Genomic DNA, 25,867 nt, shown 5'->3' with positions numbered 1-25,867 from the left:
CACGGGGGAAGGAGACAGCCACACAGCTCACCTTTCAAAAGCCAAGCACTGAGGCCAAGGACACAGAAAGGTTTGAGATGGAGAGCTGATGGAGAAGGAAGGTCTGTGAAGAAGTACAGTCAACATAACTAAAACTGCTAGGTGAGCAAGGATGGCGAAGGACAGGCTAGCTGAATGTCCTGGAAGTGTCCTCAAAGGTAGAGGTCTTGGCATCTCTTGGCATCTCCCTCCCAGGTGCCTTGCAGCTTCTGCGGCCTTCTCCCCTCATCTCCCCAGGCCCTTTTGAACACCTTCTGGAGAGACAAAAAGAAGAGACAACTGTTTTGGTAGGGAAGAGTGGCAGACAGAGGATAAAATTTGAGTAGGACCTATGCATATTAAACAGATGTGAATTAAATGCCACCACTCTGATTTCTACCCCCAAGAGTGGGGAACAAATTACCCTCACGCTAAGCTGAGGCATGGAGCTGTATCACACTGAGGCTGCTGTGCAGTATGCAGCTCCTCACCCAGACAGGCCATTTACAGAACTTCTGATCATGCATTCTGATCGAGCATACCTGTACCACAGCTTGCTGGCTCCACAGACCTCCAGAGTAGCTGTGCAACCAAGATGCCCCATGGAGATGAAAAACTCCCCTTCAGCCCGAGGAGGAAACAGGACCCTGTCACCCGGACATGGTCATAAAAAGACCTTTAACTGGGGATCTGTGTCCACAAGGGTAGGGAGGACATCTGTGATGTCCCAATGGCCAGGGTGGCTGCCCCTTACTAAAGCCATCTGGCTGGTAGAGGGGTGCTGAGGACTTGCCAGGCATGGAGCTGCACTGAGGACCCTGACAGAAGATCCAGGACCCAAATGGGCCATGCTGCTTCCCACAACTGCAGCAGCAAAAATTGGGTGACTGCCTCCATCTTCCTGGCTACAAATCCCAGCTTTGACCTGGCTCTGGCAGAGCCAACACAGACGTGAACCATTCTGGCAGAGTGTTGTCACTTGTGCCAATTTTACACCGTGGAGAGGAGTAGCGTGCGAATGACGCCAAACCCTGCTGGCCTCATTTCACTTGCCCTTTATTGAAACCTCCAGGCCTTGCACCCTGGGCTCGGAGCGACAAGGGTGCCACGGCTGATGTACGCAACAAGGGCTGGGCCTCGGCAGCCTCGGCATCCTCTGCAGCGGTCAGCTCTTGACATTGCGGAACGCCCGCAGTGGAGGAGCCGGCTGGCCCGATACCCGCGGCTTCAGCAAAGGGGTCAAGATACACGGCTATGGGCTGAGTCCCAGAAACAGATCCACAAGGGCAAAGTACTGGCCTTGGGAAAGGGTTTTCTCTGCTGCTGCTCCTCCTGCTGCTCCTGATCCCCTCGGGGATGGAAAAAACAAGGGACTTTGCTCTCTAGGGACCTGTCAATCAGAATCTGCCAGCACCGTTTAATTTGCTGCATTTATGCCTGCCAGGAGCGCCGGCCAGGCTGCCAGTTCCTGAGCAGGCAGTGCCATCCCGTGGGACGAGCTCGGCACAGCAGCGGAGCCTCACAGCCGCACTGTGAGGGAGCTGGAGCAGCCCCACAGCTTCCTAAGAAGGTGCAGCACTGGGACCCTTGCCCGGTGTCCCCCGGTGCACAGGGGTGGCCAGCAAACATTTCCATTCTCCCTGGACTCCTCACTACCTGCTTTCCCTCATTCCCCCAATCCTGACAGCAGCTCAGAGGGGACACAAGGACGTAATTTACCTGGGGATTTAGCTTAGTCCCACCCGCGACGGGCTCCAGCCAGCACAGGGGCAGGCATTATCTTAGGAGAGGAGGGCAGACAACAAAGCTCTTACTGTGAGCTTGGTGTGGCCCTGAGATTCAAGGCAGCATGTCCCAGGAAGCTGCCTATCATCAGCAAGTCCCCCCACGTCTTCTGCTCTAAAATCTTCAGCTCTCCCGGGTGCCTGGCCAGGGATCATCTAGGAGTGTTTAGTGCAGTAATACTTCACACATGTGGAGAAAAGAGCAATTCCACAGAGCATTTCCCAGGTCAGGGAGCCCCATGGCTGCCCCATGTCTCCTTCTACCCTTGCTACTCTCCTTTGAGTACCCGGTGAGGTTTGTGGGTCCTTTGGGGACAAAGGGGTGAAGAGAATGTCCCTTCCCAGCCCAAACCCCTTCCCATCCCCTACAGCAGGGGCTACAAGCAAAGCCTGGGCCTGACCTTGAGAGTCAGTTGTGACCTTGGGAAGTGCCTGATCCAGAGGAACAGGCTGCAGACAGGGAAAAGGAGAGAAAGAAAGACCTTGGACTGCTGCAGTGGGAGCTTTCTGGAGCAAGGCTGAGAGTGCGCATCCATCCCAGCTGCCTCAGGGTACCTGACGCCCGATGGGGGACATACGCAGCACAGCTTTGCCAGAAGGGACAAAAGCACCCGGCTGACTCCTCCAAAGACAGAAGAGAGCAGATGGCGCTGAAATCTGCTCAAGAGGAGAGGAAGGAATGGCCCCGAGGCTCCGTACTCCCTGTACCCTCCGCACTCCCTGTACCCCAAGAGGCACATTTGTCCGCGGCCAAGCGTGTCGGCCAGCCCTGTCCCTGACTTACCAAGGAGCAGAGAAGGGAATGGCAACCATGGACTTGCTGGGTTGCTGCTTATCCCTTGATGTAACTCTCTTTTGTGGGGACCTTCTTGACAGTCCCAGGGAAGGGAACAGCATGTTACACATAGGTAGCATCTGCTTTTGGTTCCTTACTGCCTTGAAACTAGGTCTTGTGCAAATAGGTTTCTACTGTGTTTCCTAGCAGAAATTGCATGCACTCTTTTTCTGCCTCCTAATATTCTGCTTAGACTTCTTTTCTTGGCTGGCATAAACATTAAGCTTTACAGAGAAGAGACCAGCCAGGCAAGAGCATTTGCACAGCATGTTTAGCTCCAGAAGAATCTAATTTTTCACGGAAGTTACTCTAACACTGATGATGTTGAAGGAAATAACCATGGGTGCTTCTGTGCTGGGCAAGGACCCTTGTAAAGAAAACCTGGGATGCTCACAACTCTGATCGCATCGAGGTCTTTCTGAGGGCAGTGCTGCATGCGATTCAGGCACTGGATAATCGCAGGGGCACAGAGCAGGGCTCCTGCAGCTGAAAAGCAAACTGCTAACTCAGTGGTGAGAAGGCATTGTGTGCCTTGCACCTTCCACCACCCAGGGCCCCATCCTCCTCCTCACTGTAGATCTGGCTGTATCTATGCAGCATTTCCCACATGCAGGAGCCTCTGTTGACATGGTTCCACATCACCACAGCTTGTATCTCCTCCCATCAGGCAGGGAATGTTGTCCCTCCCTGCACAGCATGGAGGTGACAAGCTCCCACTGCAGAAGCTCACTGGTGTGGCCTAGAAAACAGCCACAGAGCAGGGATTTGAAACCGAGCCTGTGGACTCCCAAGCTCATACCCCAGCCACTGCACCAGCCTTCCTCTCCTGATGTAGGCTTGGAGCCAGCAGGGACGCTGCTGCCGCCAGCTGCTCTAATTGAGCTTTGTAGAATAAACTTGTGGAATTAGCCTGTTGGCTGCTGGGATAAAATCCAGCACTGAGTGCAGATCAAAGGAGACAATCTTGCTGACAGTTTGAGGGGAGGCAGCGGGACCTGGGTTCCTTCTGCAGCTCTGGAAAGGGCAGTGCTCAGCAGCCAAGGGTGACGATGCAGTGTGACACACACACTGGCTCTTCGGCAGTTTGTGTGGTCCAGACTTTGATGGTCAAAGCTACAGAAACCTTAGGAGAGGTCCAACACTGTTGGCAAAAATAGTCAAAACCAGGCAAGAGACGGCACTAATTCACAGAAAGACAATTTTTGGGTACACCAAAAGTTCGTGGCTTTTCCTGGTAGCATGGAAGGAGCAGGCAGTTCAAGGTCAGGCTCTGAGCCCAGCCTACAGAAGCAGCATGGTTTAAGAAGGATAAATCTGCCCTTGCTCTGTTTCTGTCTGTCTGTGAGGACAAGACAGTCCAGCCCAGCAGCCAGGGAGAGCTCAGCACAGCAGAAGGAGAAAGAGAGGAAAAAAAATGAAAGCTATCTGATACCAAGAATAATAAACTCAGCACATTCCTTGTGTGGACCTTACTGGCTGGTCTGAACACACACAGCAAATCTGCCAGGTGCCACCTGCTCCCAGCCCCACTAGATTGCACAGGCAGCAAATTAAAAATCATATTCTCTGCACGTACACGTTAACCCTGTTTTATGGCCATTTTTCCAGAGTTCCTGAAAATCTAATCATGAATTTTCCTGGAAATCCAATCAAGAATTTCCCTGACAAAGCTGGTGAGCAACCACCACACGAGAGGACAGGTTTATAGCTCGGCAACCAGGACAGCAGCAAAAGGAATTAAGCTCTTGGAAAGGAGGCCAAGCATTGCAGCAAATCACCTGTCCTGAGAGAACAGCAGACTCAGGAGGCAGATAAAAGTGCCATGGAAAAGATGGGATGCAAAGAGGAGGGCCAGGGAAGGAAGAAAGGAAAGAGGGCTTCCCAGCCTGTGAACATCGGTCTGGGGCATGAACCAGTTCATACATGGCCAAAGTTGGTTACAACAAAAGCCCTGGAGCCAGCAGTAAGTTTTGCTGCTTTCGAGATGATGACAATGACTGTGGAAGAGGAATCTGACCTGAGGAGGTGTGTGTGAACATCAGGGTTCCCCACAGTGGGAAGGTGTTAAGACTGAGGACTATTTCCCTTGGTTTCTGGGTTTGTCAAGAAGCACAGGGCAGCGGAGACTAAGCATATGGCACAGGCATACCATGTGTTTGGTCTTCAGCGAGGAAAAGTAACCCAGCTGTCTATTTTTGATGCATTTCTTATAAGAATGAGAATAGGAACTGCTGGAAAACAGTATTTTAATGTGAACATTATTCACATTTAATTAAATGTCTTCCAGACCTCAGCTGCCTCTTTGATTGGAAGTACCATCATACAAGCTGGAAAACAAGCCGTCTTAAGGCTTCCCAAAGCTTTTTCAAGGCAGAGGTGACCTGTTTTCTAAGAAAGGCCCCTAAAGGCTTGGGTGCTTGAACTTGCTCTCCTTCACTTAAACCTGGCAAGTCCCTGGTAGCACTGCCTGGGCTGTGCATCATCCTCTCTCAGTAGGAGAAGGCTGCTCAGCAGAGCGCCGGCTCTCCAGCGAGCCCCAACCCATGGAGGAGATGGATGGCAGAGAAGGTTTTGGACTGGAACATCTAAGGTGCTGGAATGAGCCTCTCTTTTATGGGCCTGCTAACACCAGCACAGAGCCCAAAGCCAGAGAAGTGGGAGACAAGAACGGAGAAACGGATGGGAGCAATTTATCCTGGCTGTTCTCACGAGCATCTTCCAGGGAAGAGTGATTAGTCTTATTAACTGATTAAATGATTAATTAACTGATGAACTGAAATTATGGATCAAGGATCAAATGATTGCAAGGCAAGTGTATTTGGAGTACTCTTCCAGGAAGCAACCTATTTCACGTGCCTTTCATGAAAACCAGAGGCCAGGAGGGGAACTGTTTGCAGCAGAGTGTGGGGTCAGCAGGACAGGACCAGAGGCACACAGAGCTGGGGGCCCCAGAAGGACAAGGTGCAGGACAAGAAGGGAGGTGCAGTACCTGGTGTGAAGCAGGAAGCAAGACAGACCTGCTCCCTCTCCTAGTAAATCTGACCTGAGACAGGCTAAGGAAGTTGGTTCTGTTCACACTGGAGAAGAGAAGGTCTCATGGACATCTCACAGCAACCTTCCAGTATCTGAAGAGAGACTACCAGGAAGCCAAAGAGGGACTCTTCATTAGGAACTGTACTCATAAGACAAGGACTAATGGCTACAAATGGAAAGAAGGAAATCTAGGCTGAATATTAGGAAGAAATTCTTTACTGTGAGGGTGACAAGTCACTGGAACAGGTTCCCCAGGGAAGTTATGGATGTCTCAATCCTGGCAGTGTTCAAGGCCAGGTTGGATAAGGCCTTGGGCAACCTGGTCTAGTGGGAGGTCCCTGCCCATGGCAGGGGTGGTTGGGAGTAGAGGATCTTTAAGGTTCCTTCCAACCCTTAAACACTCTACGATTCTAGCTGTGGCAGAAAATCTCCCCTGCTTAAGATTAGATTTTTTTTTTTTTCATAGAACTCTTCTTCTCCTTGCTAAGAAAATGGAAGGTTAGATCCATGCCCAGGGGAGCGTTTATCCCGCACAACCACTCCCTATGCATGCCGTCTCCTCCAACCCACACCTATATCCAACTGTGTCACCAGAAAAGGAAATCTGATGGGCTGAGACCAAGGTGCACATGAGCTGCCATCTCTGGTAGACAGCAGCATCACTACATTCTCTTGCATGCACCTCATGCAGGCCCAGGAGGAAAGTGGAAAATGTGGAAAGCACAGGACTTTGTTTCATCAGTCTATTTCTCTTCATTAATTCCTAAGCCTATTTCTCTTTTCAGAACTTCTTCCTCTTTTCCTCACCATCTCCTAAGCTGTGAGTCCCTCTGAGCCCACAGAGCCCATTGTCCAGCTTGGGGGGACGAGAGACAGGCACTGTGGGGGTCACTTGCAGCTGGGATCCCACTGAGCCATGCAAGTGACCAGCGAGGCAGTTCCAGCACCGATGATGTTTGTCTCCAAAAAGGCTGTTTAGGTGAGACAGTTACAAATTGTATTTTATAAACTGTATTTCTGTAAGTGGATTTTTTTTTGCTGGCAGGAAGAGGCACTTTAATAATCCCTCTTCTGATTAATGGCAGGGTGTCTTGTCAAAGCAAAGACCGCTGCAGCTTCGGTTCTTTCTCGAGGAGGAATCACAAGTGGAAAATAAAGAAGAAAATGCACAACCTCTCTGCCTGGAAAATATTGATCTAGACTCTTCCTAGGTAGAAGATACTCAGTAAAATTCTCTGAAGAGTTTTTTAGCCTGTGAGCTGAAGAGATTTGTAAACCAAATCCTGCTCTTTTCAGAGATAGAGAAAATTTCAATCACTCTGGCATGAGAACATTTGGGATTTAATGATTTATTGCCCTCACTCCCTGAGAAGAAATACTATCCCAATTACAAAGACAGGGACCCAAGGCACTGCTATATTAAATCACTGGTTCATGGTCTCCTAGAGATTCCAGAGGGCTGAATCCAACTTCCAGCCCTAGGTCTGCCTTCCAGCAGGTCCAGGGAAGCCATCAGGGATGATGGGAAAGCTTGAATATCACACTGTGAACACAGCAAGGACAACTGCAATTCCCATTCTTCACACATCTTTGACTCTCAAAGTCAAGTGGTTTTTGTAACACCCTCTAAAAACAATTTGGTTGAATGACCATACAACTACAGCCTGGAAAGTATCTGATTTTCCATAGAATCATTGCAGAGTTTGGAATATATGGAATATATTTTTATTTTAAGAAGCTGGGCGGGGGAATGCAGAGGCATACCATTAAGTCATGTTTCCTGTCCTAGCATATAACTTTATTGACATATTTCTTGTCCAGAGTGCTCTAAGGCTGCTCTCTATCAAAGTCATCTCTTAAGGTCTATCTCAGCTTTTATCTGGGAATTATTTACTAACCAGACATCACAGTAACTCTATCACACGTCTGTGAAGCAAAATTTACCAGATGGGAACTGCACATTAATAGTTGAAACCTGTATTTGAATACGCTGAGGATCAATATTCTTCCAATACATGTTTTGTAAAGTAAGTTGAACTCAAGTTTTCCTAAAGGGAAAAAAAAAGGCAAGTCATTGACACCAAAACCATTCCCAACAGGCATTTGCCTACCATGGGGCTGAATACTTCTGCCAAGAGAAGTTCCACAGTTCCAGGAAGTTTAGCCATCATTAGCACTGGAGATGTTTCTGACCTCACCATTGTTGGAGCTGCTGTGCCCTGCTGAGCCTTCAGCACACACAGAAAGCCAAGTTTTCTTCCTCTTTATGACATCTGGGTACAAAGTGAATGGGTTTTGTCACACGTCACCCCCAGCTTTTACATTAAAAGCCAAACTCAAGCATTTTAATCAACAGGGCAAATTTACACTATCCTTAACATCAATCTCCTTCCACTCCTGCATATTTTTCCTTATTAAGTGGCGATTAAGCAGGAACAAAATTTCTGTAAATGACAGTGCTGTCCCAAAAAAGGTTCTTTCACCTGGTCTGCAAGAGGCCAATTGACACACACAATCCAAGCATTTGATTTATTTACAGTTCTGCATAGAAAGAGGTGCTGGATGGCAAATCCCCAAAGCCAGCACAACTCCCAAAACTTTTCACTCTATATGTTTTGGCAAAACAAGGCATTAATGACCATTGGCTACAAGTTACCTAGCTCTCTTTTTAATTAGTATTCTGTCTTCTATTGGTTAATGATCCTCTCACTGCTCATGCTAATTAGTCTGCATGATCAGTCTGTCTTTCTCTCCTTTCGAGTCGGTGGTTTCTTGGATCAGTGGCCATGATCTCCCCCTGCCAGAATTACCTCTTACTCCATTGGAGCTGATTCAGCACAGTTGCTGAGCTGTCTTTATTAGTTTCTTCCTTATCTTGGGGGTTTTGCCAAATGTCTTTGTGGCTTGTAAATTCTGCACTCCTAACATCCACTATCTGTGGTACATCCTTCTTCCCAAGCTTTGTTAACCTCCCCTGAGGTCACTGAAAAACGTTGATCCTTAAACCTTAACAAGGCAATTCTACTCAAGTAATTTGTCTAACACCTGGACATCACTTGGAGTTTGTTTGTTAGCTGCTGTTTCACAGATTAAACCTCTTTTCTTGTTGATCAGAGTTGAAAGCACACAAGGATCAAACAACAAAGAACATATTTTCTTAATAAAATTCTTTTGATAGTTGACACGTTGCGACAACGCTACCGCTTTACGGCAGCCGCACGCCTTACTCGCTTTTCCGGGGGGGGGGTTAGAGGTTTTCTGCTTTTACGACAGGGCGCTGCCGTCGCGCGGCGCTGACGCAAGAAGGGCGCGCCGGGACTGCGCGCGGCCCTTTCCCCGCCCGCCGCCGCCGCCGCTGGAGCCGCTCCCGGGTCCGCCGCTGGATCCGCCGCCATCGGGGCCGCGCCGGAGCCGCGCAGGTGAGGGAAGTGCTGGGGCCGCCCCGCAGCTGCTCGCCTGCCGCGCCGGCAGCGCCCGCGCGTACCGAGACCCCGGCCCGGCCCCGCCCCGCTGGTCTCGCCGGTTCCGGTGGGGCCGCGACCCCGCCCCTCCCCGGCACACGCAGCGCCCACCCGGAGCCTTCCTTTCTCCCTGGGCCCGGTTGTCGGAGGCGCCTTCCCTTCGCGGTGGCCTGTGCCGAAGCAAGGCCTCAGGTTTCGGTGCCGCACCGTGCGGCGGCTGAGGGTCTGAGGTTTTGGGGTTTTTATTTTATTTTTTCACCTTTAGAAAATTAAAACATGGCGAAGTTTGTGGCACCCGTGATCCAGGACAACCCCTCCGGCTGGGGCCCGTGTGCTGTGCCCGAGCAGTTCAAGGATATGCCCTACCAGCCCTTCAGCAAAGGAGACCGCCTGGGCAAGGTACCTGTGCCGTGAGCTCTGGGTGCCTTCCGGGCCCCGGTGTTCGCTTTTGTTACCCTGGCTGCTCCGCTGGCACCCTTGGCAGTGCGTCCTGACACGCTGTGAGCACCTGGCAGGCAGAGGTGGGAGGCAAAAGGATTAGACCTGGAGCATATGGCAGTGTCTGTTTCTGCTGCTGGGAGTCCTGCATGTGCAGTGTTAGAGGTGTGGGGGGGGAAGTTTTGTGTTAATACTTTACTTTTGACTGTTTATGCTCGTTCTTAGGTGGCCGATTGGACAGGAGCCACGTATCAGGATAAAAGATACACAAGTACGTGTGGTCTGCTGGCTGTTCCTGGGGTTTATTTCCTGCAAAGTTTTCTTCCAAGCGTCGTTCCTGCTTTCATGTCTCACACCCACCCTGTAATTACCTGCACACCTCAGCAAGACGGGCAGCTTACTTTAGGAAGCATGCTTTACCCTTGGGAAAGCTCTGTGTGGCTCTCCCTGTCCTTGGGGCTTACTCTGGGTTTTGTGCTACATCACTGCCCAGGCTCATAAGGGAGGTTTGGAGCAGGAGAAGACATGCAGGTGTAAAGCAGGAGTCCCGATTTAGACAACAGACTTAGGTGAAGGGAGTCGGGGAGAGAAAGGGGCAAAGCATCAGGGTTTTTTCTTAGAACCATGGTGCTGAGATACTTTATTTCCAGACAAGTACTCGTCACAGTTTGGTGGCGGAAGCCAATACGCCTATTTCCACGAGGAGGATGAGACCAGCTTCCAGCTGGTGGACACGGCCCGGACGCAGAAAACAGCGTACCAGAGGAACCGCATGAGGTTTGCACAGGTAACGTGTTGTCAGAGAGGGGATCAGAGGGGAGCTTCGGCAGCGCAGGATTCTTTCCCTATTAAAATGTCTTCGTTTTCCTTCCCGTCATTTCCGCAGAGGAACCTTCGCAGAGACAAGGACCGTCGGAACATGCTGCAGTTCAGCATGCAGACGCTGCCAAAGAGTGCCAAGCAGAAGGAGAGGTGAGGCTGCAGAGATGAGCTTACCAAGCTCGGGTTGGAGTGTGTGAACATACTGTTGATGAATTTGCAAACTTACAGTAACAGAATCTGCTGGAGCGAGCAAATAGCAGAGAATTTCGGGATTTTTCGAGTTCTGCTGGTGTCAGTAGTATTTAAAAGCATGGATTTCAAATGGCTGCCTAATAATTTAGGAGAATTTTTAAACTGTATTTAGAAAGTAAGGGTGGCATTCTAACCAGAGAATATCCTTTCTGAAAACTGCATTTCAGTCTTCAGGTAAAACTATATAAAGAGCTGCTCAGAGCAAAGAAAAGACTTTTTAATGCCTCAAGCATCTTGATCAACAGATGGCTCAACAAATGTTTCAGGAGCTCAGTGCCTGAAAGCATTGCTCCTCTGGTAGTAGTTTAGAAGTGGAGGAATAGTTGTGCCATATAGGAATCAAGAACTTCTCTTCATGGCTTTTCTCACATTTGTCATTTTAGAGATCGTTTGCGCCTACAAAAGAAGTTTCAGAAGCAGTTTGGAGTGAGGCAGAAATGGGACCAGAAATCACAGGTAGAAATCACAACTGATCAGCTTTGTGCCCCCTCTGATGGTTAGGTTTCTCGGGCTGCACTCATGGGGCAGCTCCTCTTGCACAAATCCTGATGTGTCTCCATTTCTCTCTGTACCTGTCGCGCCTCTGGTCGCACAGCAGAAACCTCGTGACTCCTCTGTTGAAGTTCGCAGCGATTGGGAGGTGAAGGAGGAGATGGATTTCCCTCGGCTGATGAAAATGCGCTATCTGGAGGTGTCAGAGCCACAGGACATGTGAGTTCCTAAAACAGCCCTTTGCTTGCTCCTTGAAGTGACTGGATTTTTGGAAAGCAGGAGCTCGAGGGTCTTCTGCCTGGTCCCAATGTTATCATTGAGGTACCAAAACCAGGGGGAAGTAATGGAACACCCAGCAGGCCCTGTGTGGTTCATGGGTGGTGTTACCTGTAGGAAGGGTATCCAGATGGTCCTCTTAACTTTGCAGAGAGTGCTGTGGAGCCCTGGAGTACTATGACAAAGCCTTCGACCGCATTACAACAAGAAACGAGAAGCTCCTGAGGAGCATTAAGCGCATCTTCCATACCGTCACCACTACAGATGACCCAGTTATCCGAAAGGTATCCACCAGTTTGTAAAACTCGGTGTGTGCTGTTGTTGGAGACTATCTGTCACTGTCAGACCAAAGGGCAAAAGCAAGAAATATTAGGTGGTACCAATATTTCTGTTAGGTGGAAGGCAGAGCTAGATTAATGCAGAGCTAGGAACACTGGCCAAGGAAAAGCTGTAGTTCTGGAAGGGCAAGGAGACCAGTACTTGAGCTATGTTGGGAAGAAAACTTATGTCAGAGACCTGATCCTTGGGGCCTTGCTTTTGGAGGTGAGGAAGGCTCTGACATTTCTCTCTTGTGACCTGATTGGTAGTAAGAAACCATGCATTTTCCAACAGAACTAACATTTTGTAGTAGTTTCTTACCTTCCCCTTGTGTGGGTGAGGGTGGGCCAGGATTGCTGGGTAGTACCTTATGCTTTGTTGATGTGGTACTCACCAGTTCAGCTTTCTCAGTCAGAACAGCAGAAGAAATTAGTGATCTGGTTTGCTAGCACTTCTCATCCCGCCTAGGGAAGCGGTATCTGTTCTTATTGCTGAAACAGTTTTCTCCTCCTGTATTCACAGCTGGCCAAGACACAAGGGAATGTGTTTGCCACGGATGCCATCCTGGCCACACTGATGAGCTGCACTCGCTCTGTCTATTCCTGGGACATCATTGTCCAGAGAGTTGGATCCAAGCTTTTCTTTGACAAGAGGGACAACTCAGATTTTGGTGAGGAAAAGTATTTCTGTTGCAGTAGCTAAAGGGTCTAATTTTCTTCATGCTTATTTGGCTGTCCACACTGCTCCCCCTGAATAAGCTGATTACTACAGTACATGTGATAGTTGTGTGGGGAACTTCAGTATTGATCTGCTCTGATGGCGGGGCTAGAAACTCACTAAAGCTGACATAGTTACTCCCCCAAGTATAACCACTTGCATCTGGTTTTCTTCCCAGACCTCCTGACGGTGAGTGAAACAGCCAATGAACCACCACAGGAGGAGGGCAACTCCTTTAATTCTCCACGCAATCTGGCCATGGAAGCTACCTACATCAATCATAACTTCTCCCAGCAGTGTCTAAGAATGGTAAGGTGGAATGGTGATGAGTGGTGGGGTCTGTGTTTCAGAGAGTCTCAAGAAGAGACATCATTAAGGCTGCTTTAATACAGCACAGAAGCATTTTATTGGCAGTTGTGTTATGTTGGTGGTCTTTCAGTTTTGAAAGAGGTGGGATTATTTCTGGTGAGCTATGTGACTTTGTTGTAGAAAGGTTTTCACTTTGATTTCACAGACAAGTCATCCTACTCCCATTGATGATGTAGACAGGGTTCTTAGTACACTTAATGAAGCCTAAGTGCCAGTACAAGTACTGCTTGTAGTGCTGTGACTAATGTGGGCATGAGGCTTTCATCAGCTGTCTTAATGTTTTGGTATTTCTCTACATAAGGGAAATCAGCTACTGTTGTTGTAAAAGAATATTTTTCCAATAGAGGAGAGCTGTCTCCTAACATGCTCTGCTGTTTCCATCTGCAGGGAAAGGAGAAATACAAGTTTCCCAACCCAAACCCCTTTGTGGAGGATGACATGGATAAAAATGAAGTAGCCTCTGTTGCATACAGGTAGGTTGATATTTCTGATGCCCAGGTTTGGCAAGAGGGGGCAGGATGTCAGTGTGATACAGAGGCAACAGATTGGGAGTGTTATTCATGGAAGATTTACCTTGAGAGGGATTCATGGATGACCTCACAGTGAAAAGATAGAGAAGGAAAGGATTTTGCTGAATGCTTACATGGATCTGGGAACAAAGGTCAGAAATAACCAGCTGGATTTTTTATTGGCAGATACCGAAGGTGGAAGCTGGGAGACGATATAGATCTCATTGTCCGCTGTGAACATGATGGAGTGATGACAGGAGCTAATGGAGAAGTGTCATTCATCAACATCAAAACACTGAACGAGTGGGATTCGAGGGTGAGGAGGAACAGGATCCCCAAGCTAGCTCTAACTGCTTCACTGCTGCCTGACATGCCAGGTACAGCAGGGAAGATTAGACAAATATCTGGCGGTGTCCCCGGGTGTTACATTCCACCAAGGAGTATGACTTTGGTGGACAAGCAGTGCTGATGGGATTCTCCCCTAAATGCGAGGTAGCTGGCTTTAACCCTCTTGTCCCTGGGTGTTCAACGCAGTAGCCAGTCTGTTCTTACGGTTCTCTTTAGAATTCTTCCCTCACAGATTACCCTTTCTAACCAGTGGCACAAATGCTGAGCAATCCCAGCTGTTTGCATTTCTCCCTTCCCGGTGCAAGAGCTTTCCCTGTAGGCTGCAGTTCACATTCCCTCAGTGGTACCATAGGGTAGACAGCTCCCGTGTGTGATGACAAGATGCCTGGAGAGATGGCTGTTGCTGGCTTGTCGGGCTGATCCTGGTTCTGATTCTCCTCTCAGTATTGCAATGGGGTGGACTGGCGGCAGAAGCTGGACTCTCAGAGAGGGGCTGTCATTGCCACGGAGCTGAAGAACAACAGCTACAAATTGGCCCGCTGGACATGCTGCGCGCTGCTGGCTGGATCAGAGTATCTTAAACTCGGGTAAGGGGGGGCAGTTCACACCAAATATCTTCCAGGTGCATTTTCCATTATTAAACTTTGTGTATGTCTGAGCGAAGCATTTACAGAACGAGTAATCCTAAAATCACCCAGTGTTTGAGGAGCCAAGAAAGGAAAGCTTGTGGTGAGTGTACCAGCCTTGGTGTAAGCTGCTTCCCCTCAGCATCCAGCTGTGACTGACCCCACACACATGAGGGTCAGGTGGCCTGTATGGGCTCTTAGATGTGGTCACCAACAAGGGAGATAAATACAGTGACTGTGATGCCTCTCAGGAATCTTGATTGGTCATCAGTGACCTGTTACTGAGAAATTAGGTGGTGGGGAGAGATGGCCACAGCATTTTTTAAACCGTCACGTTAAAATCAATTGAGTACTGTAGGTAATGAATAAGAGGCTTTTGATAAATAAGTTCTAGTGGTTCTGCAACCGTCAGTTCCATCCACAGACACAGAACTGATACTTTTCCATCTTCTTGATTCCAGATTCGCAGCTAATCATGCAATTGCTTAATTTTATCTCGGGCTAATTCTTCTTTATCTTTTGTTCCTCTCCATCCGATTTGGGGATTTCCAGGTGCATTACAGATTGACAGTTTGTAGCCAGGAGATCCTCTTAGCTTTCAGTGTTGGAGTATTAGGATTTTTTAGCCCAGAAAACAAAAATAAGATGATCACACGGCTTTTCTTGCTGGTGTTTTTCTGCTGTCTGGGCTTAATCTCCTGAAACCCCTCTGGTTACTTCTTGACCCCCTAGGTACGTATCCCGTTACCATGTGAAGGATTCTGCCCGCCACGTGATCCTGGGCACCCAGCAGTTCAAGCCAAATGAATTTGCCAGCCAGATTAATCTGAGCATAGAGAACGCCTGGGGCATCCTGCGATGCGTCATTGACATCTGTATGAAGCTGGATGAGGGGAAGTACCTCATCCTCAAGGACCCCAACAAGCAGGTGATCCGCATCTACAGCTTGCCTGATGGCACCTTCAGCTCTGATGAAGATGAGGAGGATGAGGAGGAAGAAGAGGAAGAGGAAGGTTTGTAGCATACTTGGTGCTTTATGCTTTAAAATGATGTATTGGTCTGGATGAAAAGGGGTGAAGTATGATTAAGACCAGAGCTAAAGGGTTAGATCTGACCAGTGCAATGACTTGAGAGGAATGAGACTGGAGAATGTGTGGTCCCAAGGATGGGACTCAGTTGAAGAGGTGTGGGTGACATTGAGAGTACTGATCTGGAGGAAAAAAGAGATTTGGAAATGCAGATATTGTGCCTCTGTACAGATACTTGTGGAGGACTGATTTTAGCACGGGTCAGGGGGAAGGTCCCAGATCCAGAGCATTGACTGGGGAAACAAAGCCTGCCAAGGAGCCCTTCATTCAGCCACCCCAAGGTCTGCAGGAGTTGGGTGGGTGCTAATTTCTGTTGGTACTGGAATTTTTTTTTTTTGATTGCAGTTTTAGAAATGATAGTGACTATAAGGTGACATTTAAGACGCGTGGTGACAGAATGCAATTGAGGGAACTTGGTGAAGGCTTTTCTGAAGTGACTCTTGAAGCTGAGCAATCGCTGGCTGGTCAGGATGGGAGTTTTGGAGGATCAGTGGTGCCCAGTGGACAGCTGCTGCCTTCACTTTGCTGTTTAAAACTATCTTTGATCCCTGACTTGAGATCTGTGTGTGCTCTGTTGACAGTGGGAAACCATTTATCCTAGAGCTCTTGCTTCTGTGATAGGAAAAATATCTCCCAGTTTATTTTTAGGCTGTAAGCTTAGCCTGGCTTAAAGCCTCCGGATTTTATTATGGAAATGTTAGTTAGGTTGCTGTGTAATTTGCTCAGGAATGTAAATTGTGTAATTCCAAGTGACGTGTGTGTGGTCTTGGCTGATGGGCAGGTTTATTGGGAAGCTGTGGGGAGGTGAGGAGACAGTTGGAGGTGGGATAATCTCCTGAAGTGGCAGCCTTGATTTTTTGTGTTCCTTGTGGCATTTCCTTGACAGAGAGGGTTTAATTTGGGAGTTTGTATGGTTTTCTTTCCCTGGCTGAATTAATTTCATTTCCGTTTCTCTTTTTCAGAGGAAGAGAGCTGAACGCTGCAGCCAGCACCGCGGGGGCTGCAGTGCCCGGGCAGCCTTGGTCCCGAGGGTCGGGCTGTGGCTGCACCTTCGGCCCGGCTGTGCTGCACATCGATCAGAAACGGGGGGAAAGCGGAATAAAGTTGATTTTGCCGAGTGCGGGCGCTGTCTGTGTGTGTGTGTGTGTGTGCGTGCCTGGTTCGGGTGCCCCGCGCGGGCTCGGCTCCGGCCCGCGCCTGCCCCTTTAAGCGCCGCCCGCCCCCGGACACGTGGTGCGCGCGCCGCCATGGTGCCGGCGGCGGGAAGCGGCGGTGGCGGTGTCACGTGACGCGGGGAGCGCACCGCCCCCCTCGCTCGCCCCCGCAGCGGGCGGGAGGCAGCGCCGTGCCCGCCCCGCCTTGCCCGGGCGGCGCGGGAAGGAGGAGGGAGCGGAGCGGGGAGAGCCCGGAGCGGGAGGAGCGGCGCGGCGGGAGCTCCATGGTGCAGGTGCGGCTCCGGGCGGCCGGTGGCGGCGCCGCGCGTCACGTGTGCCGCGCCTCGTGCGCCGTTTGGCGGGGGCATCGGGGCCCGGACCGTATTGGTGGGGGAGCGAGGGAAGTGCGGGACACCCCATCTCCCATTGGCTGGGGGGCTTGCACCGCCCGTCCCCATTGGCTGGTGGGGCGCAGAGGCGCTCGCGACCAGGAGTCCACAGGTGCTGCCCCACCTTGCCACCTGTGTGCTGTGGGTGGGGGCCGCTACGCGCCCATTGGCTGGAAGGCATGGGGGCCCTGCTGCTATTGGCTGGCAGGGAGCAGGGCTCCGCCCCAACACCCCACCCTGTAGGAGGACGTCTCATGGCGGCCGGGTCTGGGCGGGGGTGGGTGGGGGCTGATGGGTTCCAGGGTGCCCCGTGGGGACGCTGCCGCCCCTCGGGTAACGCGTCCCGGTCCTGCTCACTTCAGGGCCGGCTGCGCCAGCCCCGCCATGGCCCCGGCGGTCTGCGGGACGCTCCTGGGGCTGGCCCTGTACGCCGGCGGCCTGTGCACGGTGAGTGGTGCCACCTTCCTCTACCACGACTACTGCGTCATTGGGGCCGGCCCCGCGGGCTTGCAGGCGGCCTACTTCCTCCAGCAAGCCGGCCGGGACTACATCGTCTTCGAGCGGAGCCATGCTCCCGGCAGCTTCTTCGCGCTCTACCCTCGGCACCGCAAACTTATCAGCATCAACAAGCAGTACACGGGCAAGTCCAACAGCGAGTTCAACCTCCGACACGACTGGAATTCGCTCCTCAGCCATGACCGGCGGCTGCTTTTCCGACACTACTCTCGTGACTTCTTCCCCAACGCTGACACGATGGTGCGTTACCTGGAGGACTTCGCTTCCCTGCTGAAGCTGCGTGTTCAGTACAACACGGCCATCATCCATGTGACGTTGGAGAAGAATGAGCAGGCCTGGAACGGCCATTACTTTCTCTTGACCGACCAGGACAGGAAGAACTACAAGTGCAGGTAATGGGCAGACCTGGGGCTTGACATGCAGCTCAGAATTCTGCCTTGTTGAGGCACGAGTATCTCCAAGGATGGAGATGTTACAGCCTCTTAGAGCCTTAATCACCATCAGAAGAGGAAAACATTTTTTAGGGATTGGCAGGTGGATGGGTGGAATAGCTACTCCTGGGAAAGCATTGCCTTTCACGAGCAGTGTTTTGCTTTGGGCAGCTGAGGAGGTTGGGAGGGCAGACACAAACTGGCTGCAATGGCCGTCACTGCAGCGTCTGTCCTTGATAGGTAGGCTTGAAATCACTTTTGTTTTATCACTAGATAATTACTGTCTGTGAAAAAATTAACTCAGTTGTATTTACAGCCAACACTGCCTCTATTACAAACTGGCCTGAGTCAGTGCAGTGACATCTTGCTCCTGTTTTCCCCCATGTGCTCAGGGGTGTGTCCCAGATGGGTGAAGCCCAGAGCTGGAACACAGGGGGGAAGAAGAGGAAAGTTGGGGGGGAGGGGCAAGGACTGTGAGAAGTAACCCTCAAAGCTGCTGGTTGCTGAATTCCCCTTCCACTCGTCCTTTTTACGTCTGTGTATCCCACACCACCACTGAGCTCCATTCCTAAAAACCTGGAAGTTACTCTTGTGAACATATGAGTATATTTCTCACCTCTCCTGAGAACCTCAGCTCTACGACAGCAGGTCGTGCTGGCTGTCACTTGCCGGTGTGCTGCTGGCAGGCTCTGAGGGGACAGAAGGCAATCCCAGACACCCACGTACCGTGAGCGAGTTGCTCTTGGGATGCTCTGTAAGCAAGGCTGGTGCTGCTTGCCTCAGCTGCCTGGTGTTTCCATCTAAATCACAAAAACTTCCTCAAGAATCAAGTAAAAGCTCTTATGGAGTGATATAAAAAGATCACTGTAGTTATTTTTGGTGTTAACGATTAATGATGTTGCTAACACGTTTTTATGACTGGGAGTTACATTTCAAAATATCAAAATTATTTCCTGTCTGTCTTAGAAATGACTTCTGCTCTGCCAAATGTCAACTCAAATTTTAAATCAAAGTAGTTTTTATGCAACATATAATCAACCTGTGAAGCTATATTACGTATACTGTCAATGAGTTCGTGTTAGTAGAAGTTGCATTTCTGAGCAGGCGAGGGAGATGCATATGTACAGCACCCACACTAACTATTGCTATATATAACTGTTCCTGGTTGTCCTGAGGATAGGGAAGAGAGGAGCAGATCATTAGTTGAAGCTAGGTAAAGGTTTCTTTTGAAACTGTGACCTGTGCAGCTGCCCAAGTGTCACTGTGGAGGTCACATTGCAGCCACCTTCCACAGTGGGAGGAAAAGGGAATGAGGAGATGGAGCCTGAAATTCCTGCATTTTCAAGTGCTGTCCCTGTTTTTGCAGCTCTTTGTTGGTTGCTGCTGGGACGTGGGTTCCCAATGTGGTAAACTTTCCTGGCTCAGAGTATGTTGAGGGTTACGAGACTGTGTCCATCAACCCAGACGACTTTGTCGGCCAAACCATATTGATCTTAGGCCGAGGGAACTCGGCCTTTGAGACAGCGGAGAACATCCTGGGTGTCACAAATTTCATCCACATGGTGAGCCGGTCCCGCGTGCGCCTCTCATGGGCCACCCACTACGTCGGGGATCTGAGGTGAGAAACCACTCCTATTCCTGTTTCTAACGCGGCTGGAATACAAAGAAGGAGAATCAGTTCTTTCCCAGCTGACAGGCTGGACTGGTGCTGTGGTCATGGGGGCCACAGGAGAAATATGGGGCCTTCTATAGGTCCTTGCTTTAAAGCAATCCAGGTTGCAGTTGCTGAACACAGAGGCTTGGTGAGGGCTTTTAAGCATCTGTGTGAAATTGAAACATGTCCACCTGGAAACTGTAATCTTTATGATATACTGGCTCTCAAGTTATTGCCTTGCCTGCAGTCACAGAGGAAAGTTCCTCCAAGGACAGTGAGGCTGTGTTACCCATGCTGTTCCTGTGAGCCCTGAGGTTTTGGGGGTAACCTTTACACTGCAGAGGAGTTGAGATGCCTGATAAATGATCCCATTTTCAGCACCTAAGACAGAACCTCCCTTCTTTACATTCTTGTATTTTCCATAGAGCAATTAACAATGGCCTGCTGGACACCTACCAGCTAAAATCTCTGGATGGGCTTCTGGAGGGCGACCTGGAAGATCTGGCTATCGTTAAGGACAAAATGGGAAAGCTGCACATCACACTGCGGTTCTACTTGGAGAATAGGAATATCAGCGCAGGCATTGACTCCATCACCCTCCCTCAGGATGAACTGGACAATTTTGCCACCCGTGCACCTTACGACCGTGTCATCCGCTGCCTGGGTTGGAAGTTTGACTTCTCTATCTATAATAGGTGAGGGAGAACCAGGATCTCCAGGAAAGAAGGTGTTTAGGCTGAAGGGCCTGAGTAGGGAGGAGAGGGAAGAGCAAGTCTCCTGGCAGCATTGTCTGGATCTCTGTGTGCTCTGAGCTGCTTGGTGCTGCACAGTCCTTTGTTTATCCTGCAGGTAAGACTGTGTCCCAGTAGGAATGTGTGTCACTGCCCTCTGACCGACAGGCTCTAACACTGTGCAGATGGCAGCAATGAGACCTGAGTGACACAGAAAAGTTTGTACCTTTAGAACTTAACATGCTGACCTGCCAGATCACATGGACAAAGCTAGCAATGTTTTTTGTTTTTTTTTTTTAATGAGGATGATAAAGGTGCAGATCATTGCAAAAAGGTTTTATCTGGGAAAAAAAATTCCCTGAGGACGCAACCTTCATTCCACCTTGGTACATTGTGGAGCTGAAAATGATACTGCTAACTTCACTGTCTTCCAAAATTCACTGTTAGTGGCTCAGCTAAGAATTAGATCTTGTCCAGGGCTATCTTGAGCTGAACACCCTTATCTTCCAAAGATCCTCATTTTAGTAGTAAATGCCACTGAAGGCAGCAGGGGTATGAGGCAGAATCTTGCAGTGGCTGCAGTGATAATGTGTATCAGAAACCCTTTTTATTTTTCTACTCCTGTCCTTCCTGATAGCCTGCTCTTCTCTTTTGCATATCAGATCCCTGAGAATGATGCCAGGAAAAGGGAATATTAAGAAGTATCCTCAAATCAAACCCAGCTATGAGTCTAGAGGCACTCAGGGGCTCTTTGTTCTTGGTACTGCTAGCCATTCAGTTGACTTCAGGAAATCTGCTGGGGGCTTCATCCATGGATTCCGGTATACAAGTGAGTACTGGGATGTACAGAAAGGGCAGAGGTGGAAACTGTTCCTCTCTTCAAAGGAACAAACCATAGATTACTGCTGGAAAGTGATTTCCCTTAGTCTTGTTCTGGCAATAAAAAGGACAAAACACAGAGAAGCTGCAACTGCATCATCTGAAGTGGAGAAGTAACTTGGGGTCATATATGAAGTTTTTGGTTGTCTATCTTTGTTTTGTCTTGTGTCTCTCTTGCCTGCTGTCTGTTATTTATGTAACACAATAGATTTCTTCCTGCCAGACGCTCTGCCTTGTGACAGGCTGTGGGTGAGAGGTCTGTGCTGTGGAGTCAAAACCTAGCAGCTGTGGGTAGTAGAGAGAATTTCCTTCTTTATGTGTGTGTGCCCATCCTTATCATTAAAGGAGTGCTGAGAAGTAATCAAATATCCCCAAGGACCCCCACCCCCTCCCGCACCACTCAGCATCACATCAGCTTTCCAAGGGCATCTCCACTGCAGTTACCAGCGATTGGGGTGGGAGATCTGAGCATGGAGGAGCTGTATAGATTCTTTATTGAGTCCTGCTGCAGTGCAGAAATTTGATTTCCTAAAGCATAAGCTTGGGTTGTTAAATGAGCTGTCTTTGTTTCTCTCCATGTCTTAGCTCGGGCAGTCCATCGCCTATTGGAAAACCGTCACCATGGTGTCCCCTGGCCATCCACAGTCTACCCTATTACACAGCTGACCAATTCCATCATCAAGAGGGTGAATGAGGCCTCAGGCCTCTACCAGATGTTCAGTGTCCTGGCTGACATCATACTGCTGAGAGAGTGAGTGAGTAATTATTCCCAGCACTGCGCTCCATAGTTTCATTTCTGTTTCTTTACCATTGCTTCCCGTAGTGCCACCACAAAAATTGCGCTGGTCCTGCCTAAGGATGTTACACATCACATAGGCAGCCATCCCAAACTTGTACCACTGCTGCAACTGATGCCCAATTGTGCAGACTGTTTATCCCTGTTAAAGGGCTGAAATGGTCCAGACCTTCCCTCTAGGATCAGAGATAGTAGTACTCTTACTGACCCCAGAGGAAAAGCTTTCCTTGAGCGGTGCTACTGTAGAGAAAATCCCATAATCCCATGAAAACAATGGTGTCTGTAATAGTATCTGCAGCCTTTATAAGCTCTGCATCAAGTGCAGCTCAGATCTGTAATGACCAATCAAAATTGCTATCTTATGACTTTTTGGCTTTAGTCTTGACCAGCTGAGGGTGGGTTGGATCCCAGCTGGCTTTTTCTGGTGGAAAATTCCAGTGGTGTGTTTGCAATTCACAGGAATGCCACAGCATTTGAGTACCTGGAAGAGTACCCTATTGGAGTCCTGGCCGAGCTGGAAAGGCAGACAGGAAGAAAGGCTGGCAGTGGGCTCTTTGTCATCATCATGGAGTATGGGAAGAATTTCTCTGGAGCTGACAAGGATGTCTTCTACTACAACCGTGCTGTGGGAGAGGCACAGCATGCCTGGCAGTCTAACTTTTTACACCCTGTTATTTACTATTACAAACGCCTTCCAACAGGTAAGCTTTCCTGCTAATTACAGCCAAAACAAAGAGGGATAAAAATAAGTCAGAGCCCAAGTGGGGGTGACATCTGAAAGCACTGTTCCCCCTTCCTGTGAGCCACCCCCCACCACTGTATGAGCTGAAAAGGAAGCTGAGAGTTAGCAAGGAAGTTCCATGGGTAAGTCCACTACAGGGTGTGGGGGGGTTGTACCAGAGACCTCATGTTTCAAAACAGGAACAAACACATGCTGGAAATTTCCCCATGTCCAAAAAGAGGAACAGTTCTTTCCTTTGGCTGGCACCCTATGTGTGTTTTGCAGAGCCTGACAGATGAGGCTGGGCTGTTGTTTGGCCATCTTGCTGCCAAGAGAAAGCTGCTTTCTGGCAGGCCCAGGTCTAAGAGGTCACACAGACATAGAGACAGCCAAAGGCAAGGGTTTGAAGAGGAGTGTTCTATCCAGCAGCAAACAGGCTTGAAGTAGACTTCCTTGGGAAATGAGTGTGTTGAAATCCTCATCTCCAGAAACCTAGGGTCAGGGTGCAGCTTGCCTTGCACAGAAATAAGCATGATGGGTAGCAACACTAAATGCAGCTTAGCCCATCTGGCAGTCCCTGCCCAGGGGGAACAGGAGTGAAATGACAGGAATGCTACAGGCAGGGACAGAGGGCAGCTGTGCAGTGGCAGGGCTGTTGAGGACAGAGCTGGCAGAGGGGATTTCAAATGAAAGTTACGGATTAAAAGGGAAGGACAAAAGTGGAAACAGCTGTCACAGCTGCTTTCTACTCCCCAAGTTCTTTTTAATGCCATTTTGCTTCTAAGAGACTATGTTAATGTTCTCTTGGCAGAGCATGAGATGAGACTCCGTCCCCCAGATTGGCCTCTGCCCCGGCCAGATGCCATCCATCACATTGTGGAGGACTTTCTGACAGACTGGACAGCCCCAAACGCTCACATCCTGCCACTGAGGCGGTTTTTAGAGAACTGCCTCAGCACCGACCTGCGCAATTTCTTTGCAGGTAATTTGTGCACAGGGTAGAAGTGGCAGGAAGAGGAGGGAGGAGTGTGAGGAACAAGTCACAGAAGTGATCTTCTCTGCAAATAGCTGAGATGTCCCTGTGGTGAGCTGCTTGTCTCACTGTCAGTCACACCACCTCAATGCACTCACCAGATGGTACAAAGTGCTGTTCTGTGTGTATATTCCCAAAGAGTCCTCGCTCTTGTTCACCATTAGAAAAAGACTGGCCCAGGCATGCCAGAATTTATAGAAAGGCATGTAAGGTTGGGTTCCATCCTTTTTCTAGCTGCAGCTTTCCTTTCTTCTTCATTATCTGAACATTTCTTTGTGCCATTGTGTAGTAGAAAATTTCCTTCTCTCTCCCTCATGTACTGGTGATTGCATTGCTTGTCCATGGGAAGTAGAAGTGCTGTGATGTGTGAGGTGAAGAGCCTATGCTGCCTCCCTCTATGGTCTTAAGACTGGTGTGGGACCCTCCTGCAGGAAGCCCGTGTGGCACACAGAGGGAAGCCATCGTGTAGCACAAAGAAGATGCCAAAAGATGCAAGCTCAAATCCAGCTCCTTTTTCTCTGTGTGCAGACTGGGGATCCCTCTGTACATCTCCTGAGCTCTGCAGAATTAAGTCAATTACTGTGCTGCCACCTGAAGCAGGGTACCGGGTGGGAAACTCCAGCCATCTTCCCTCATCCTCTCTGCCTTTTGTTTTGAACAAGTCCCTGATTGTTTTTGGGAGTTTTTCCCTATAGGGTGTCTCTGCTGACTCTAATTTTTGATCCTCTCCCCTGCAGAGTCGTGTTTCCTGTTTGCCTTCACCCATCAGAAGCTGCCTCCCTCCTGCCAGCAGGGGTACATGAGAATGCAGGGACTGCTGGGGAGCCAGGAACTCCTGCACCACGCAGTACAGGCGGGGTTGCTCCAGGATTACAGTCACACAGACTTTTCGGGTGACAGACCCTCTGAGAGCCACGATGGGTCACAGGAGCAGTTGATGAGAGATCATGGGATACCAGTTCATCCTCTGCAGCATCTTGTTAATGCCAAGGATGAGCTTTAACCTCTCTTGCTCCACACTGAAATCCATAGGTGCTCTTGTGACAGTACGGTAACAGAGATCCACAGCAGGACTCTGCCCTTCCCAGCATCCCTTTTCCATCCCCATGCTTCCCACTGATTGTGAGTTGCCAAAGACCTGCTCAGATCTTGCTGTTACAGAGAGGACCAACATGCTCTGAAGGATGGAGTGAGGGACCAAAATCCAGTACTGCTGAGGTTCCCATGTTGCCCTTGCAGAGTTCAGAGTTGCCTGAAGGTGGTGTTTGTGTTTATCTCACTGACCAGTATCTGCAGTGATGTACAGAGGCCACAGAAGTGAGTGCAGGAATGCCTGGGAAACTTCAGATGTCATGTCCCCCTTCAGAGGTGACCTGCTCACACACCCTGTGGCAGCCCAGTGCTGGCTCCCTGGTCCCTGGATGCCCCCACACTGTGTAAACTTGAAGATTCTTTTCTGCGTTGAATCCTGAAGTGGTACTCCAGGCAAACTTCCTGGTATTTTTCCTGCATTTGAGTTAGGGCAATTGCGTAGTTTGAGTGAGGAAAGATGATTTTTTTTAGTTACTGTATAGGTCAGATAATTTATAATTTCCCAGAGTACACTACAAGGGACTCTCCTCCACGATGGATGAGTAGCTTGCTTGGAATGCATGGGACACAGAGACTTAGAGTTTGTCTCTGCTGTCCTCATGTTTTTCTTCTCCCACACCAAGCAGCCAAGGTTAGACTGTCTTTTATAAAGCATGACCAATATTTCTCCTATTTGCACTATGTCCTATCAAGAAAGTTTGATGATGTTAAAATGTTCCTTAAAATGTCTCTGTTTTATTCCCCTCCAGTCATCTTGAGATCCTAGAGGGACTGATAGGGAGGCTGTCTGCACTTTACTGCTCCCTCTGTGAGCCTGTCACCTCCGTCTCCATGACTCCTTCCATGGGCCTGGAGTTGTAAAGCAAGAGCAATTTTGAGCTTGACCTCATGATGTCCCTGTGATTTCTAGGAAATAGAGGGGTGACAGGGAACAGGCTTTTATATCACACATCTTCCAACCCTTTAGCTTCTTGAAAAATACACATTAGTGCTTCTAAACCGAGAGGGGCTGTACGTGACGTGTACCTAAAGCCCTCCCAATCCTTTGAATTCAGCTGCTCTTTCAGTAAAACCCCAGTTCCTTG

The 25,867-nt window shown here is 49.5% G+C and overlaps 2 protein-coding genes across 3 annotated transcripts; both read left to right on the top strand.

The window, feature by feature from the left end:
- Nucleotides 1-8,972: 8,972 nt before the first annotated feature.
- On the top strand, nt 8,973-16,506 carry LOC131592157 (eukaryotic translation initiation factor 3 subunit D). 2 transcript variants are annotated; one of them, XM_058863472.1, is made up of 15 exons: nt 8,973-9,089; nt 9,397-9,530; nt 9,795-9,840; nt 10,220-10,356; nt 10,456-10,541; nt 11,027-11,099; nt 11,239-11,354; nt 11,563-11,695; nt 12,252-12,399; nt 12,625-12,755; nt 13,203-13,288; nt 13,511-13,640; nt 14,117-14,259; nt 15,031-15,311; nt 16,349-16,506. In XM_058863472.1, exons 2-15 carry the CDS (start codon nt 9,408-9,410, stop codon nt 16,360-16,362), a joined length of 1,647 nt encoding a protein of 548 aa, XP_058719455.1. In that variant the 5' UTR covers nt 8,973-9,089; nt 9,397-9,407; the 3' UTR covers nt 16,363-16,506. The 2 variants fall into 2 exon arrangements, with proteins under 2 accessions (XP_058719455.1, XP_058719456.1); XM_058863473.1 differs by lacking the exon at nt 8,973-9,089 and having other exon boundaries at nt 11,242-11,354.
- Nucleotides 16,507-16,653: 147 nt separating this feature from the next.
- LOC131591588 (FAD-dependent oxidoreductase domain-containing protein 2-like) lies at nt 16,654-25,666 on the top strand. Its single transcript, XM_058862427.1, has 9 exons — nt 16,654-16,833; nt 17,292-17,837; nt 19,243-19,494; nt 19,956-20,225; nt 20,924-21,090; nt 21,726-21,891; nt 22,396-22,637; nt 23,469-23,639; nt 24,428-25,666. The coding sequence occupies exons 2-9, from the start codon at nt 17,314-17,316 to the stop codon at nt 24,691-24,693; spliced, it is 2,058 nt and encodes a 685-aa protein (XP_058718410.1). The 5' UTR covers nt 16,654-16,833; nt 17,292-17,313; the 3' UTR covers nt 24,694-25,666.
- The last annotated feature ends 201 nt before the right edge of the window (nt 25,667-25,867 follow it).

Source organism: Poecile atricapillus, chromosome W, assembly GCF_030490865.1.
Source record: "Poecile atricapillus isolate bPoeAtr1 chromosome W, bPoeAtr1.hap1, whole genome shotgun sequence".
In the NCBI taxonomy this organism is placed as follows: domain Eukaryota; kingdom Metazoa; phylum Chordata; class Aves; order Passeriformes; family Paridae; genus Poecile; species Poecile atricapillus.
The sequence above is the reverse complement of the archived record's forward strand: the minus strand, read 5'-3'. Positions and strand labels throughout refer to the sequence as shown.